Raw genomic sequence first — 16,233 nt, 5'->3', positions numbered from 1 at the left:
GATTGTGTTGGGGGAGCTGATGAAAAGAGGACTAAGAAACCAGACAGCTGACCCAGATGTCAGGAGGTCAGGTAGGTGAGGATTCTAGGACCAGCGGGATTTGCTGATAGCCTGGTTAATCAGGGAAATGACTCAGGAGCAGGCACCTTGGCAGTGTAGGCAGGAGGGTGTCAGGCTCTGTGACTCGTCACCCTGGTGAAGTCCAGGAATGAGCAGAAGTCCTCAATGCCTGCTCCTACCACTTGCATTCCTACGTTGCTCACTCCGGCTTCTCTCCACTCAGAGCCGAGACCTGAGGGCTGCAGCTTTTGGAATCAGGCCTGCCTGGTTCTCTTGCTACAGGTGCCTTCTGCCCACCCTGTCACTTTTCTAGTTCAGAGATGCTTAGGTGGACAGAAACAGCAGAATTCCAGTCTTGTGCTACCGGAGCTAGCCAGCAACATTCTACTGCGGTCTCGTTGCCTGGGCAGGAATGAAATCACAGACAACCCTGCTCACCTCCCCCAGGTCAAGGTGGGGCCTGCAGGTCCAGGCTAGGATCCCTTTTCAGTCCCTCTCTGAAACCAAGGGCCTAAGAGCCTCCTGTTAGCATTACCTCATGCCTGGTCAGAAAAGGTCCCTACAAACGACAGATGCCCCTGCCTCAGGAAGTTCCCAGGGTTTTGAAGCTCTGCAGCAAGAACTGGAAACAAAGACCAGCTGTATTTCCCATTGTGCCACACCCACTCACACACTCATTCAAAGTATTTCCTCCAGCCCTGCTGGTTCCCATGGATCTGTGGACCAGGAGGCGAATTGACCTTGAACCTCTGTCGAAGAAACAAAGTGACTTCATATTTGAGAGACATCTTTGAGACAGTTAAAGTTCAGTGTCTCAGCCATTGTCTCTAGGCAGAGAGTGAGGTCTAACAGGAGCGTCTAGAAACAAGCAGACTAGCAACCCCTCTTCCCTTCTCTCCACTTCTGCTTCTGGTTCTCATTCTCTTTCCACCCTGCCCAGAAGAAAGAGACTGACACCACCCCGCTCCGCCTTCCCACTTCAGCTAACTCCCAGAAGGGCCATGCGTGCTCGCGAAGAAGAAATCTTTTAAGAGCCTGGTGAGATAAGGGAAGGTCATGCCTGGGACCTAGAGTCAAAAGGCTGAATTTAAAACCCATCTCTAGCATCTCCTGTGCTGTCTTAAGCATTACCTGGCTCTTCTTACCTCCACTTCCTCATAACCACACCCCCCCGTAGATTTCGTATGAGAAGATGCAAGTTCCGGCTTGGGGCCCACTGGGGAGACTGTACATGTCGGCTGCTGTGGATCAGGAGCAGTGAGCTCACTGTGTGTTTTATTAACAGCGCTGCACACATGCCTAAGATGATCTGGCAGTGTCGTGGTGGGATTAGTAACCAGTAGTCGTGGCAGCAGAATTTGGAGGCCAAGAAGAGGTCTTCTCCAGAGCCTCCCACACTTGAGGTCGTGTCCTCACGCTTGGGGATGTCCTGCTGTCCTTGCTCCTCAGCCAGCCTTCAACAGCTTGGCCACACTCCTGGCCTCGGGAATTCCAGCTGAGCTATTTGGGACCTGAGCCCAGGAGACAGAATCCAGGGGCAGAGTAGGGATGGAGGGAATGCGAACACTTGACTGAGTGCTTCCCTTCCTTTGACAGTGTGTTCAAGGAGGCTGGGAATATTCCAGAAGGCGTCACCTGGGAAGAAAGGGTGAGCCTGAGAAGGGCCAGCTGAGCCTGAGAAGGACCTTAATAAACAGCAGTTTGTAACAAAGGAGAGGCCTCTCATTGTGACTGCACCTGGGAGGCCACGGCCCCTGAGGACCACACGGAGTGAAGCCACTGCACGGTCAGAAGTTGTGCAGCCTAGGAGTCTATAAAGAGATGGTGCCCGTTCTGTGTCCATGGTGTCCGGGGTCAGTCAGTACTGCCTTAGTAGAGCACAAACACACGTTCCCCTGGCCCAGAGGGTTGTCTATTGGTTCTGTCAGCTCAGAGGGGATCTGCAAGAGAAGAAAGCCTCAAAGAACTTCATTTCAGGTTAAGGCGGGGAGCCCTTGCATGGTGAAGGTCCTGAGTATCCTGAGGCTGGATCCCATTCAGCCTCTCACAGACAGGAAGACATGACTAAGTTTATATATGTATATATTTGTGTGTGCACATATGTGTATATATATGTATATATCACATACATATGATATATAGATACACATGTATATGTATTATGTATGTATGTATGTATACAGTGAAGCCTCTCTGTTGATACACACTGTTGTTTTATAAGGTCCTGACCAGGCCAACCTTCCTGAGTTCACCCTGTGGTCCAGGCAGGCATTTATTCAGTCACTACCCCCTCCCAAAGTAGTGGGCAGTGATGGTCAGGGTCTCTTCATTTCTCACCTGGGGGCAATAACAAAACTCATACCATGTGGTGATGGAGAAAATTAAGCCAGTGAGTATATGATGTACCCTGACAGTTCCTGCCACAGAGAGTTTCAAGTTAACCGGTTGCTATTTTTAGCAGGGACTGATAGCAAAGGTGTGTGATCCCAGCTACTCAGGAAGATTAAAAGTTCAAGCAAGGCCCATGTGGGCTAAAGAGTGTGTTCAAGTCCAGCCCAAGCACCTTAGTGACACCTTGTCTCAAAGAAAAATGGAAAGAGGGTTGGGGCTGGAACTTAGTGGAAGGGCCTTGCTGCTTCCCTGTGTTCAATCTCTAGGACCATAAAGTCCAAATAAAGCAATATTGATCTATCTATCTATCTATCTTTCTATCTATCTAATTATCTACCTATCTATCATCTATCTATCTTTCTATCTATTTATCTATCTACCTATCATCTATCTATCTATCTATCTATCTATCTATCTGGTCAGGTTTCTCTGGTAGTCCTAGTTATCCTGTAGCTTGCTCTGTAGACCAAGCTGGCTTTGAACTCACAGGGACTTGTCTGCCTCTGCCTCCCAAGTGCTGGGATTAAAAGCATGCGCCACCACCGCCTGGCTGCTATTTTTGTTTTTTCAAAGGGGAAAAAGTATAACCTTTCTGATACCTAGGATTGTTTCCAACAGACATTCCCCACCTCCACCCTTCCCCACAAAACCTGGGCGCTAGAGAATGAGTTGAAATTCAACCAACTCCCAACTACCCGGGCTTTTCTGAGCCTGGATCCTGGACCACCTTCATACCAAACCCCACCCCCACCCAGGCATCGGCAGTGGAGAAACTGAGACCCAAGGACCTCCAATTTGGGTTATGGGTCAGGTTCACTTTTCTCAAGGGATGTGTGACCACTTCCCCTTCAAGTTCGTTTCAGGTACTCTTGGATGAGTTCCACCCTACTGCTGTTCCTCTTGCTTCCGCCAAAGCTTCCGATCCGCTGAGCCTCCGCTTCTGCCATTTCAGATGTTCCTCGTGTGCCGAGACAGCAGCCTGAAACGCCTGGTGCTGTGTGTCCACTTTCCTTCCCCGAAGGACAGCTCCACCGAGGTCCTGAAGTACCCCATCAAAGAAGAAAAATCTGGTAAGTTCTCACCTCACCTTCCTCTGTCCAAGTGGCAGCATCAGAACCTGCTAGCCACAAACCCTCCTTAAAACTAGAATGGGAAAAGAAATCATTTTTAGAGTTGGGTCCAAGGTGACAGTTTGGGTTGGGTAAGCGTTTGAGAGGAGACATGTGTTGGTGCATCTCCTGTGTCCACATTATATGGACGGGGCCTTCTTGACCAGGCTTGTTTCAAACTCAGTTTATCACTCAAACGTTAAAATTGCCAGACATGGTAGTACGTGCTTGTAACCCTAACCCCTATGAAACGGCAACAGGAAGGTTCACTGCAACCTGAAGGCCCACCCAGCTACACAGTGAGTGTCAGGTCACCAAATGTCAAATTAGAAGAGCTCTATTTCAAAACCTTAAGCAAAGACACTGTTTATTTTTACTTTCTATGCTCGCTACTTAGTTGGCTTTGCTTCCCGGGCTCGCAACTTAGTTGGCTTTGCTTCCCGGTAGCCGTAGTTGAGTTCTCTCCCATGTGTGAGCAGAAAGGATGATAGCAAAAGGGAAGAAAAGGGGAGGAAATGAGATGTCTGGTGCTGGGCTCCAGCGACAGAGTAGTACAGTCTCAAATGGTGATCCAGAGTGTGTCTTGTAGCCTCTCAGGCTTTTTCTTCCGTCAAATGAAACTAGCGATCACTGTCCTATCTCTGTCCCAGAGCCTTTGTAAGGGTCACACAGGCAAGCACTTCCAAAGGCAAAAGTTCTGGGTATACACAGAGCTGGGGGTGGTGCTGAGGGGACCTGTTTGGGGGTCTCTAATCCAAGCTGGCCTCAAACTCACAGTCCACCTACATCAGCCTCCCCACTGCCAAACTGATAAGTGCACACCACCACGCCTAGATCCCGGGGTGGGTTTGTAATGGTAAAGACGTTTCAGTTTGGGCCTCTTCTGACCTAGGCTCACCCGTCTGAACCAGCTTCTGCATCCTTTCAAAGACCGTGTTCACATGTTAAGTTTTAAAACCCAAGAAACCCATGACAAGCATCCATAGGATAAAGCTGGGTGGTGGTGGCACACACCTTTAATCCCAGAACTCGGGAAGCAGAGACAGGTGGATCTCTGTGAGTTCAAGGCCAGCCTGGGCTACAAAGAGTTCCAGGACAGGTAAAGCTGTTATACAGAGAAACCCTGTCTCAAACAAACAAACAAGCAAACAAAAAGAATTCATAGTACATTTGAAGCACCAGCTGACACACATAGAAACAATTCCAGGGTGTTCCGTGAACCTCGTCACCCTCGTCAACCACAGAGTGACAGCAGCTAAGGAAGCTACAGTTAATATTTCCATGCTTGTTTTTCCAGACACTGAGAAAGTACATAGATGAGTAAGATGGAAGTCCTGGCCTCGGGGCGCTCCAGTGAGGTTGGAGGGTGGGGGGTACGCTAGGGCAGAGCCCTGTCTTGACATCGCTTGACAGGTGCTACTGCAAGGGACTCCTGTGGGAGGGTGTGGGGGGCCCAGAGCCTCCCTGCTGAGGGAAGAGTCTGGGCGAGCATCTAAAAGAAGCAGGCTTTAGGACCGGGTCCTGAGTGTGTGAGGGTGCTTGTGTTAGTTCTACCAAAGGAAAGTAGAGCAGGTTCCCCATCCTGCTGGGAGGAGGTCTTTCCAGAGACTCAGATCACGTGGTCAAAGCACGCATGCCCCATTGAATACTTTCTGCATAGTTAAAGAGTGTACTTCTATGGCAGGAACACAGGGGACCTCCTTCTAGGGCATCAAGTGGGATAAGAGACAGAGTGGAAAGGTGTTGACTGGCATGGGAATGTGGTCATGCAGAACACCAGCCGACTGCCACGATACTGAGAAATGGCTTAGGGTTGCAGGCAATGAATTTCCAAGCATAAGCGAGAGTCCCTCCCTTAGGACCGCTGCATGCACCCTGCTGCTCTGAGACCTCCAGCATGTGACCTCCATATTTTAGGGTTGGGTCCAAAGCAACAGCTGGACTGGGAAAGGAGTCTGGGTGTTTCCTATACCCGTAATTTAGTGGCTAAAACTTAGTCACATGAGCAAACCCAACCATAAGGGACCCTGGGAAATGTAGTCAATCATGTGTCCAGGAAAGTATCGCTACTGGATTTGAATGAACTGCGGGGCGTGAGTGGCTCCCTGAGTATGAGGATAGAGGTGTGGATCTGGGAGAGACCGTGGAGCCAGCGCACAAGGATGGAGTTCTCAAAGAGAATGGGGGGGGGGGGGGTACGTAGTGTCCTTTGATGACTCAGGAGGGTTGGAATTGTTTGGGTTGTCTCCTGTTTCCCAAGAACCTGGATCATTTTTCTTATGGCCGGGGAAAGGTGACCTTCACAGTGCCTGGCACACACGGTCCTGGATGTGTTTGTGACCCCTAGGCCACAACCTGATGGTCTGGATTTCAGGATAGTCCCGCCTCTACTGAGAGTCTGACTTCCCAGACTAGGCTGTCACACATTGGTTACCCCTGAGCTTTTAGGGACCCAAGGGCCTTGAGTGAGTTTTCGCCTGTAGGACTGGCAATGTGCACAGGTGGGGGTGCGCCCAGGGCCCTGTGGAGAGAGTCGTGGTTCAAGGCAGGGTGCCTGAGGTTTTTGAGGTGATGGGAGAGAGTGGAGCTGGCCCAGAACTGGAGTTCTGCTCTCTTCCTTTGTCCTCTGTACCTTTTCCACTTGCCTGCTATCGCCTTTGGGGACATCACATCTAGGTCTCTGCACCTGAAACACAACATACCCCTTGGAAGGCAGGATGGTGGTTTGATTTCATGTCCCCTTTCCAAACAAGAGTGGGACAATGGTGACGGTGGCAAGGGTTAAAACAGACCCAGTTCAGAAGCATTGCAGCTATGGGAAGGAGCCCTCGGTAGAGAACTGGCCCAATCCCGATTCAGCTTGTACAGGTGGGGATTACAGTGAATGGATGATTCAATGGGGTGCTGGCTGGAAGTAGGCGGATGGGCCCCACTTCTAAGGGATGGGTATAGATCAGAGAGCCGGGGCACAGGTTCCTGCCACTCTTGAAGGGGTTATTGCTTAAATAGGAAGTACAAGGAGGGGCTCTGAGAAGGCCCAGGGGCCAGTGACAAATAGATCCAGTGACTGTCCCCAAAAAAGTCCTTCTTCAGGGTTCTGACATGAGATTTAAGTTGAGGGTAAGAGGTCTGTGTAACTAAGCAGTCCTGGCCAAGGGGTGTGGTCATCACTGCTGTGTTTTCAGAACTGCGGAGTCTCTGCTGGAAATAACACCCTCCTCTAGTTGGCACCGGGGCCCCAGCCTTTCCCTTCCCCTAGTGACGTTTCAATTCCTTGGAGACAATGACTTCAACAGTATGAAAGCCCAGAGAAGGGGCATGAATTTCTCCTGAATATCTTCATTTCTGCCAAGATGATTCCATCAGACCACTCAGAAACAGGAACACTAACATTTCAGGTTCTTGGTTTCCTTCCAGGGCCACATGGTAAAATTCCCTGCATTTTAAAGTTTTAAATAAAGTCAGTGTTCAGCTTTGCCCTGAAGGTAATCGAAACACAGACCAAAGTCATCCGTGTAACCTAGTTCTTCTGCACATTGATCCCAAACACAGGGCTGCCCGTGGTCTGTGTATTCTGTTCTCTCTTTACATTACTCTGCTGCTCAGAAGCCTTTCCCGTGAGCGAGACCAGTGGCTGCTTCCCTGCCTCAGCAAGTCTAGGTCCCGCCCTCCGTCCTCTCTTTTAATTCCACACTGTTGCTGTCATCAGGACTCAGCGCAGACCCAGGGAGTCGCACAGCCTGGTTGACTCTCACCTCTGCCTCCTGCCACTTGGGTGACTGGGGCAAGAGGCTCCGCCTCTCCAGGCCCTGGCACCTGAGGTAGGGATCATGATGGTGCCTTTGTCAGAGTCCTGGAAGGAATTTGTTGTCCAGATGACATAGGATGTGAGACTCTGTGGCTGGGTGACTGTGTTGGAGTGGCCCGAGGAGGAAGCGGGGCGGGAAACGCAAAGGCCCAGGCCTAGAATTGAAGCTTTCTGGGTTTCCCCACATGGAGTGGAGGGAGGAGACCAGGGGGTGCCCCCAAAGCACCCCCTGGTTTTGCATTGACCGCAGCTGTGTTTTGAAACACTTGGAATCCCTCTCTGATTTCTTTTTTCTGCCTTTGCCTCCACCATGGCCCACCTTCCCTCACTGGTTTCTTAAAAAAAAAAAAAAAAATTCTTTGAAAAATCCTAATTCTATCAGCTGGGCTGAGCTTGTAATTGTAACAGTCCTAAACCTTAGTTGCTTACACACACAGTAATATGAATGCACCGTGGTACACATATGATCGTGACATACATATACAAAGGAACGCGTGTGTTCTCACTGATAGGACTTGAACGCCTTGCAGCTGGATCTTTTCACACTGCTCCTGAGCCTTGCCCATCTGGGGAATGAGAGAGAAAGCAGAAGTCCCTGCTGACTCTGGAAGGTCCCACTCAGGAACAGCAGCCACCACTGTCCTGCAAAACCCAGTGACCCAAACAGGCCTCATGGCCAGGCTGGAACCCAGTGGGATGGGAAGAATACTCTCCCCTCCTACATGGGGCCAGCAGGAGGGGGAGTGACTCGGAGATTAAGCAAAAGAGGATTTACACCAGGATTGCACCTATTGAAGAAGCAGAGGGAAGGGTGGATGGGACTATGCCAGCTTCTGGGGCAACCCTGACCCTTGAGGTTGCTATGCACAGCCTGTCCTAGAGGACCTTGTATCAGGAGCATCCTTCATCCTAAAGGTTTGAGCCAGGAGTGTGGCAGACTTGTGCCGGATTGTGAAGTATTTGCACGTTGTAGCGCGTTGTCCTGGGGCTGAGACCTAAGCCTAACCAGGAAACTTATGCTTCATACACACTGTATACACAGAGCCTGAAAGGGACTTTTTTATCATCTTTCCAATGCACCTGCCTTTTAACCCTACTTGTCAGTTGACTTCAGGTGTAGAAGTTCTCGCGCGTGGCATGATGTCGGTGGACCAAATAGTTTTGGAGTCTGGAGCATTTCTGATGTCAAATTTCCAGATGGAGAGAGCTCAGCCGAACCTGCCTTTTCATTAATATGCATAGAGGTGGTGAGGATGATAAGCATATTCATGGGATGCCATTTTCCTAATGGTTGCTAAATAAAGGAAGAAGAAGCCCCATTTGTGACCAGAGCAGCCCTGGTGGTAGCCAGGCCCATGTAGGAAGTGGGCTATGCCGTAAACAGACCTGAGCCACAGTTCATCCCTACCACTCAGTCCCTCTGGCCCCCTGACCCTTGGCTTTAGAAAGGTCTGTCCACCAATGCTGAGTAAATCATCACTCTCAGATGTGAGTTTTAGGTCAAGTTGGGTACATCAGCACCTAGAGAACAGCCAGTCTCCTCAGCAAGTATGGTAGATTCTCACGCTGATTGGCGTGGGGATCACCAAAGATGCAAGGTGTGTCCTCCTGGGCAGTAGAGATGTATGTGGGCATGGCAGAGTTTTGCCAGAATGCCCATACTCTTGAGTATGATTGCCACCAATGAAGCCCTAGAATGAAATCTGACCTGTTTTGAATGGAGATGGCTTAAGTCCATGAGCAGATGAGAAACTGTCATTCATAAAGGAGGGATTGGTGTAGAGACTCCATATTTTAGCAGGAAGGAGGTGAGGCAGGTTTGATTGCCTTGTGGGAGATCTTGCAAGCTTGTCAGTGCAACCCTCCCCCCTTTATTTTTAGAACATGAATTTTGGATAGGATGACTATAGGTTCTAGAATTTTATTCTTGTGAGATCAGGTAAGACGTCTGATGTCCTCGTTGTAGTTTCTTCGTCTGTGAGTTGAGGGGATCTCCCGAGCACAGCTGTGAGCAGATCCAGGAAAGAAGCTACTAGCAGGGAAGCAGTCAGCATCTTTGTATCTAAATGTAGACATTTCTGGGAAGAAGTCCTGAGCCCCACGTGTAGCAAGTGCTGAGCGCACAGAGGCAGTTATAATTAGCAACCTGCAGTTCACACCACACAACCCCTCATTTCCTGTGCTGCGCGTCCTGAGGACGGCTCTAAAAAGCAAATGCTGCCCCGGCTGCTCAGTGGCCACAGGAGCTTGGGCTGAAATAGCCATGCTTGACTTCTTTCTGTCTTCATCATCCCAGCTCTGAGCTTCCAGGCCCGGAGTTATGTCAGGATGAGACAGTGAGGTCAGGTTAGCTCTAAGAGTTCTACTGCAGAACCTTGGGAAACTAACTTCCTCCTCCTCGCCCTCCTCCTTGCCCTCCTCCCTCCTCCTCTCTCCTCCTCTTCTTTTACTTCTTAGTTTTTAAGATCTCACAGGGGCGCTGGGCGATGGTGGCGCACACCTTTAATCCCAGCCCTTGGGAGGCAGAAGCAGGCGGATCTCTGTGAGTTCGAGGCCAGCCTGGTCTACAGAGTGAGTTCCAGGACAGGCTCCAAAGCTACACAGAGAAACCCTGTCTACAAAACAAAACAAAACAAAACAAAACAAACAAAAAACCAAGATCTTACAGGGGAGTTCAGGCTGGCTTCAAATTTGATCTCTTCCTGCCTCAACTTCCCAAGTTTTGGGATCACAGGCATGCACTACCGTCCTCCCTACTCTCCATATATTCCTGCCTTTGTATTTTTTGAAGCCCAGGCTAGCCTCAAATTCTTGATCTTCTGCCTCCTGAGTGCTGTGATCACATGCCTAGCTTTTTCCTTTCTGTTCTTTTCTCTTCTTTCAATTGATTTTGAATCATGCATCCACTGCTTACCCTTCCGTTTCCACCATCTTATTTTATTATGAGCTTTCTCAGCTCGGTGCTGCTAAGCATGTCACAAAAATGTATCCCCAATTAAACACCTACTGAATGGGTTTTAAGGGAAGACAGGTATAAGGGGCTAAGACACAACCCCAGTCCTGGACCAAGCAAAAAGAGGCACTCACAAGCACAAACAAGGCCACTCCTGAGTCCTATAATATAAAAGTGCTCTTGAGACATCAACACTCTTTATTCCTGGGGGAGATCACTCAGCCCCTTTGGGCCGGAGGAATTGAGAAACAGTGGTGAGGAAGAACTTTGGGGAACAGCCTTGAGGCGCTGAAGCCACAGTCTTCTTGTCAAAACTCAGAAACGAGGAAGCCGTGCTGGTCGGGAGGTAATTGAAGAGGAGACAAAATCAAGGCTGCCAGGTGAAACGGTCTGGGTCACCAGCAGCTGTGACAAGCATGCCACACTGTTAAGGATGGAAAAGTTTTGAGCAGGAAGTAGCCCAATGAGATGGATGCTTTAGGTCCCCTGGGCTGTGTGGCAGCTGGTAGGGACAGCAACCAATCCCAGCAGGAGAACAACAAGGGTAAAACTTGGTGACTGTATAGGAGTCGGGGCTGGACAGCTGGAAGACAGGGTTGGGGGTGGGCCCTGGAGAAGGAGAGCACTCTTGAGTGGTCATGGGAGGACTGTGGGCAGGCAGGAGAGTCCAACAGGTCAGAAGAGGAGCACTCAGCAGGCGTCAGTGCCTCGTGAGAAAACTAGGGGAGCAACACTTCTCCAGTAAACGTGAAGGTGGGAGCTAGAGGAGTTTGTTTTGTTCCGAGAGAACTGGACTTGGGAGATGTTGACAGAATCTGAGAAAGATGGAGAGCACAGGGTCTTCTTGGTGGTGAAGGAAAGATGGTGAAAAGAGGTTGGTGTTGCAGTGAGTGGTCCTGGCCTGTGTGGGGTGGTCCCCATCTGCGTGGGGTGGTCCTGGCCTGCGTGGGGGTGGTCCTGGTCTGCGTGGGGGTGGTCCTGGCCTGCGTGGGGGTGGTCCTGGTCTGTGTGGGGGTGGTCCTGATCTGCGAGGAATGGTTCCGGTCTGCGTGGGGGTGGTCCTGGTTTGTGTGGGGGTTGTCCTGGTCTGTGTGGGGTGGTTCCGGTCTGCGTGGGGGTGGTCCTAGCCTGCGTGGGGGTTGTCCTGGTCTGTGTGGGGTGGTTCCGGTCTGTGTGGGGGTGGTCCTGGCCTGCGTGGGGGTTGTCCTGGTCTGTGTGGGGTGGTTCCGGTCTGTGTGGGGGTGGTCCTAGCCTGTGTGGGGGTTGTCCTGGTCTGTGTGGGGTGGTTCCGGTCTGCGTGGGGGTGGTCCTGGCCTGCGTGGGGGTTGTCCTGGTCTGTGTGGGGTGGTTCCGGTCTGCGTGGGGGTGGTCCTAGCCTGCGTGGGGCTGGTCCTGGTCTGTGTGGGGGTGGTCCTGATCTGCGAGGAATGGTTCCGGTCTGCGTGGGGGTGGTCCTGGTTTGTGTGGGGGTGGTCCTGGTCTGCGTGGGGTAGTCTCGGTCTGCGTGGGGGTGGTCCTGGCCTACATGGGGTGGTTCTGGTCTGCGTGGGGTGGTCCCGGTCTGCTTGGGGGTGGTCCTGATCTGCGTGGAATGGTTCCGGTCTGCGTGGGGGTGGTCCTGGTTTGTGTGGGGGTGGTCCTGGTCTGCGTGGGAGTGGTCCTGGTCTGCGTAGGGTGGTTCCGGTCTGCATGGGGATGGTCCCAGTCTGCGTGGGGGTGTTCCTACTCTGCATGTGTATGACTGCCCACCCTTAGGGACTTTGCAGCTTCAAGAAACCCATCTAAAGGACAGAAGCTTGACTCGGCTGTTTCTAGACTAGAAGCCTCTACTCAGTCACCCTTCTTCTGAAGTTAGTTATAGAGGGTGTCAGGGCCAAGCCCTAGGGGTCTCCTGGCCTGTTGTCTCAGGCCTGGGTGATCTTGACTCAGCATGTGCCTGAGTCTATCTGTGCTGCTATAACAAATAACTGGGGTTTGGCATGGTCTAAAAAAGAGACATTAATTTCTTACAATTTGGGGAGCAAGGAAGGCCAACATTAAGTCATGGGTAGGTTACATTGTCTGCTGAGGGCTGCTCCCTGCTCCAGCGTGGTTCCTTACTGTCCTGTCCTAAGGAGAGGTGGAGAGCTGTGTTCTCCATGGAAGGAGGTGGAAGGACCCAGTGAGCTAAACCCTGCTTGAAGCCTTGTAAGCACTTCAGACTGTGGTACAGTTTAGTGGTAGAACACTCACCCAGCACACACGAGGCCTGCATTTCATCCCAGCATCACACATTAAGTCAAATAAAATAATTAAATTAAGATATGAGAATGTGGCTACATTGCCTAACATACATAAAGCCCTGGGTCCAAACCCCAGCATTACATAAAACCAGGTGTAGTCCATGTGCTTGTACAAATTGAAAAAGACCATGTGACATTTGACCCTCATTCCCATCAATCATACAGGGACCCATTACACCTCCAAAGAAGCTGTAGGCAGAAGAGACAAGAAATGTGTGTGAACGTACCTAAGATGTACAAGAGTAATCTAAACACTGCTGTGTGTCCCTGTGTTCATCTGTTCATGAGTACTTAGCATTTATTGGTGCCTGGATGATGATAAGAAGGGGTTTCCTGCCTGTCTTCAAGTCTGGCCAGGGAGGCAGAACAGGCAGTTACAAGTAGTGGGATTGGGGCTCTTGGGATCAGGTGAAAGGATAAAGGAGGGTCTTGACGGGATGGTGTTATACTATAAACAAAGTTCCGGAGAGAGCCCAGATGTGAAGCTGAGCCAGAGTTGTCCCTAAGAGTCACTAGGGTATCTGAGTGGATGGGAGCAAGAATGGACAAAACCAGACAGTGGGCTTGTTTGTGTCCTGTGGTTCTCAGGGCATCCTATGTGGAACACCAGCCATAGAGGACCTACCTCTAAGGACAGGTCCTAGACCCTTAGCTCTGGGGAAGTCTGGGGAAGTTGATTGCCACCTCAGCACACCTCTGGCTCACTTCCCAGGTTTGCTGTGGCTACGGGATTTTCCGGGCAGCACTACCCTAAGAAGAATGAGCAGCTGTAGAACCATTGTGAGCTTGGACAAACCCCTGGGTGTGGCTACCAGTGAAGTGGGTTCTCATCAGACTTCCCCCAGTAACTTTTATATGTCTTCTATAAGCCATTAAATTCCTCTGGGCCTCCTGGGAAAGGGGACTCCTGACTTCCCCTGGCAAGTAATATATTCAAATTGCCTGAAAGAATAAGGCCCACATCTTCGCCCAACAATCTGTGTCCTACTACTTAGATCAGAAAGCCTCCCCACAACCTAGAAAACATATGTTGCTGTGTCCAGAGAGCCTAGCTGCCTTTGAGGAAGTCATATTAGTGTACCTTTCTCACCAACAGGGCCAAGAACTTCTGGGAAGTTCCAAAAAAAGTGTCTTCTGTGGCACGTTGTGCCTGTCTCCCCTCACCTGTCAGAATCAATGAATGGTTTGTCTTGTTCTTTGTGGTGCAATTGAGTCAACCTTTATTATGTTATTGCTCTGCCTTGGTTATAATAGTGTCAACATTTAGGGAACTTGCCCTAGAGGAATTTCCCCTACATGAATGTTCCTTTTATGTAGTTCCCTGTCCAAGACTACCCTTGGCACCTCCAGTGATAAAAGCCTCCTGTCAAAACTAAGTCCTCATCAGTGGGCTCTGAAATCTTAAGCCTTAAACCTCAGTTGTTGGGGACAGCACATGGCCCCAACATGTTTTCACCACCTCTGAATCAAGTCTTAGCATCTCCTCTTTGCAGCTGAGCTATTGGCATCCAAGGATGTTAACCAGGATTCAGACGAGTCAGAGATGCATGGCTCTTTCCCTGGAACCCAGTTGTTTCTGGTCATGTCTCTGTGTTCTTCACTCAGTGGACTTTCCAAGGGACAGAGGAAGATGGCAGAGAGGGAAATAAAGCAAACAGTAGTCCAGTCAGTCATTAAAACTCTCACAGTTGTATCATTGTTTTCTCTTTGTGTTCCTGACACAGAGCCAGAACCAGGCAAGGGAGCAGGTAGGGCTATGTGGCCTTAGTGAGGAAGGCCATGGGGATGGGAGTTCCGGGCCCAACACTGACAGTTGAACATAAGCAATTGTGTTCTGGGCTGTGGCCCTGATAGTGCTAGACTCAGTCAGACCCACTGGGGAGATCTGGCTGTGCCTCTTCCTAGCTAGGGAGTACGTATATCATGAAACTGGCAGGAGCCATATCCAGGGTAGTTTTCCCTGGAAAGCTGATTCTGACCGTCCTCCCTGCTGCTACCAATTCCCATCTAGGAAACCAGGGTGTGAATAGACACCCTTAGGCCTTGACTTGTATGTAAACATCTTACAAAACAAAGCATGGTGTGTGTGTGTGTGTGTGTGTGTGTGTGTGTGAGAGAGAGAGAGAGAGAGAGAGAGAGAGAGAGAGAGAGAGAATCTGAGCACAGTATGATAGGATTGTTTGTAGTTTCTGGAGAAATGGATGGCAGATGGATGACGAGACTCAATTACTCATGGCTAGCTTTTGCACTCTCAAGGACCTTTCTCAGAGACATCTAAGGTGCTTCTTCTTGGCTTCAGCATCCTGAGGTCCACAGCCCGTTATTCACAGGAAGGATGCCGTGGAGATTGCCCATGCTTTTTCTTGAGAAATATCAATGGCAGGGGCCGTGAAAAAAAAAATCCAGCACACAGGCTTAACTTTGAAGTTCATTGATCACAAACCATGTGGATGAACCTGGGCAGGAGTTCAGTTTTCTTTCCTGTGATCCGTGGAGCCTCTGATGTTGGATTCCTACCAGTCTCCAGACTCCAACAGGATCCCAAGTTTGTGGAATATGGCTCATGGATTAGTACAAAAATCTCCCCCTTCTAGCCTAGCCTAAAACATTGTCCATATGCCTCGTCCTACGCAGAATTATGATACAAAAAGCATTTAGTGAGACTTGGCTGTTGTTGGGCTTTCACTAGGTAGAATGGGATTAATGAAGGACTGTTGTATAATAACAGTCATTTATTAAGCATTTGGTATGAATTATTTATTTTTCAGTTTTGAGACAGGCTCTCTCTAGATGGCCAGACTGGCCTTAAACACACTATTCTCCTGCCTCAGCCTCCTAATTTCTGAGATTACCATTTAATCTGCTTTAGGATATGGCGCCACACTGTGGCAGATTAAGGTATTTTTTTTGATACTTCTTCCTTCTTGAGGTGGAGTCTGTTGCCCCTCCCTTAAATCTCCTTTGGCCTGTGACTTCTGTGGTCAACAGAATAGCAGAAATGGCTCTAGCCAGTTCCTCTTAGGTTTTCAGAGAGCTGCCTCCACCCTGGAGAGAGAGGCCTGGGAGGGAGATGGACCTGGCTGACTGTAGCCTTTTAACTTTCCCTGCCAAAGATCTAAGGGGAAACATCTTGGATCCTCCAAACCGGGCCAGGCCCTAGTTGATACGAGTTAATAAAAAAGTCGGTTCCGGTACTCAAATTCATATGGAAAAGCAAAAAAAACCCAGGATAGCCAAAATAATCCTGTACAATAAAAGAACTTCTGGAGGCATCACAATCCCTGACTTCAAACTCTACTACAGAACTACAGTACTGAAAACAGCCTGGTACTGGTATAAAAAAAGACAGGAGGACCAATGGAACCGAATCAAAGACCCGGATATTAATCCACACACTTTCGAACACCTGTTTTTTGACAAAAAAAAAATATATCAAATGGAAAAAAGAAAGCATACTTAACAAATAGTGCTGGCATAACTGGATGTCAACATATAGAAGAATGAAAATAGACCCATATCTATCACCATGTACAAAACTCAAGTCCAAATGGATCAAAGACCTCAACATAAAGCCAGCCACACTGAACCTCATAGAAGAGAAAGTGGGAAGTACACTTGAATGCATTTGAA

The 16,233-nt window shown here is 49.6% G+C and overlaps 1 protein-coding gene across 2 annotated transcripts in view; it reads left to right on the top strand.

Annotated features, from left to right (window-relative positions):
- The window catches only part of Rin3 (Ras and Rab interactor 3), a 108,199-nt gene that overhangs the window by 38,709 nt on the left and 53,257 nt on the right, over positions 1–16,233 (top strand). For both annotated transcript variants that reach the window (XM_041633397.1, XM_041633398.1), the window contains exon 3: positions 3,404–3,521. In XM_041633397.1, the coding sequence (XP_041489331.1) occupies positions 3,404–3,521 (118 nt within the window). The remainder of the gene's footprint in view (positions 1–3,403; positions 3,522–16,233) is intronic.

The sequence above is a fragment of the Microtus oregoni genome, unplaced genomic scaffold (assembly GCF_018167655.1).
Source record: "Microtus oregoni isolate MIOR12 unplaced genomic scaffold, Mior012 000043F_ref0000047, whole genome shotgun sequence".
NCBI classification, from domain to species: domain Eukaryota; kingdom Metazoa; phylum Chordata; class Mammalia; order Rodentia; family Cricetidae; genus Microtus; species Microtus oregoni.
Note: the sequence above shows the minus strand (reverse complement) of the source record. Positions and strands in the feature narration are given on the sequence as shown.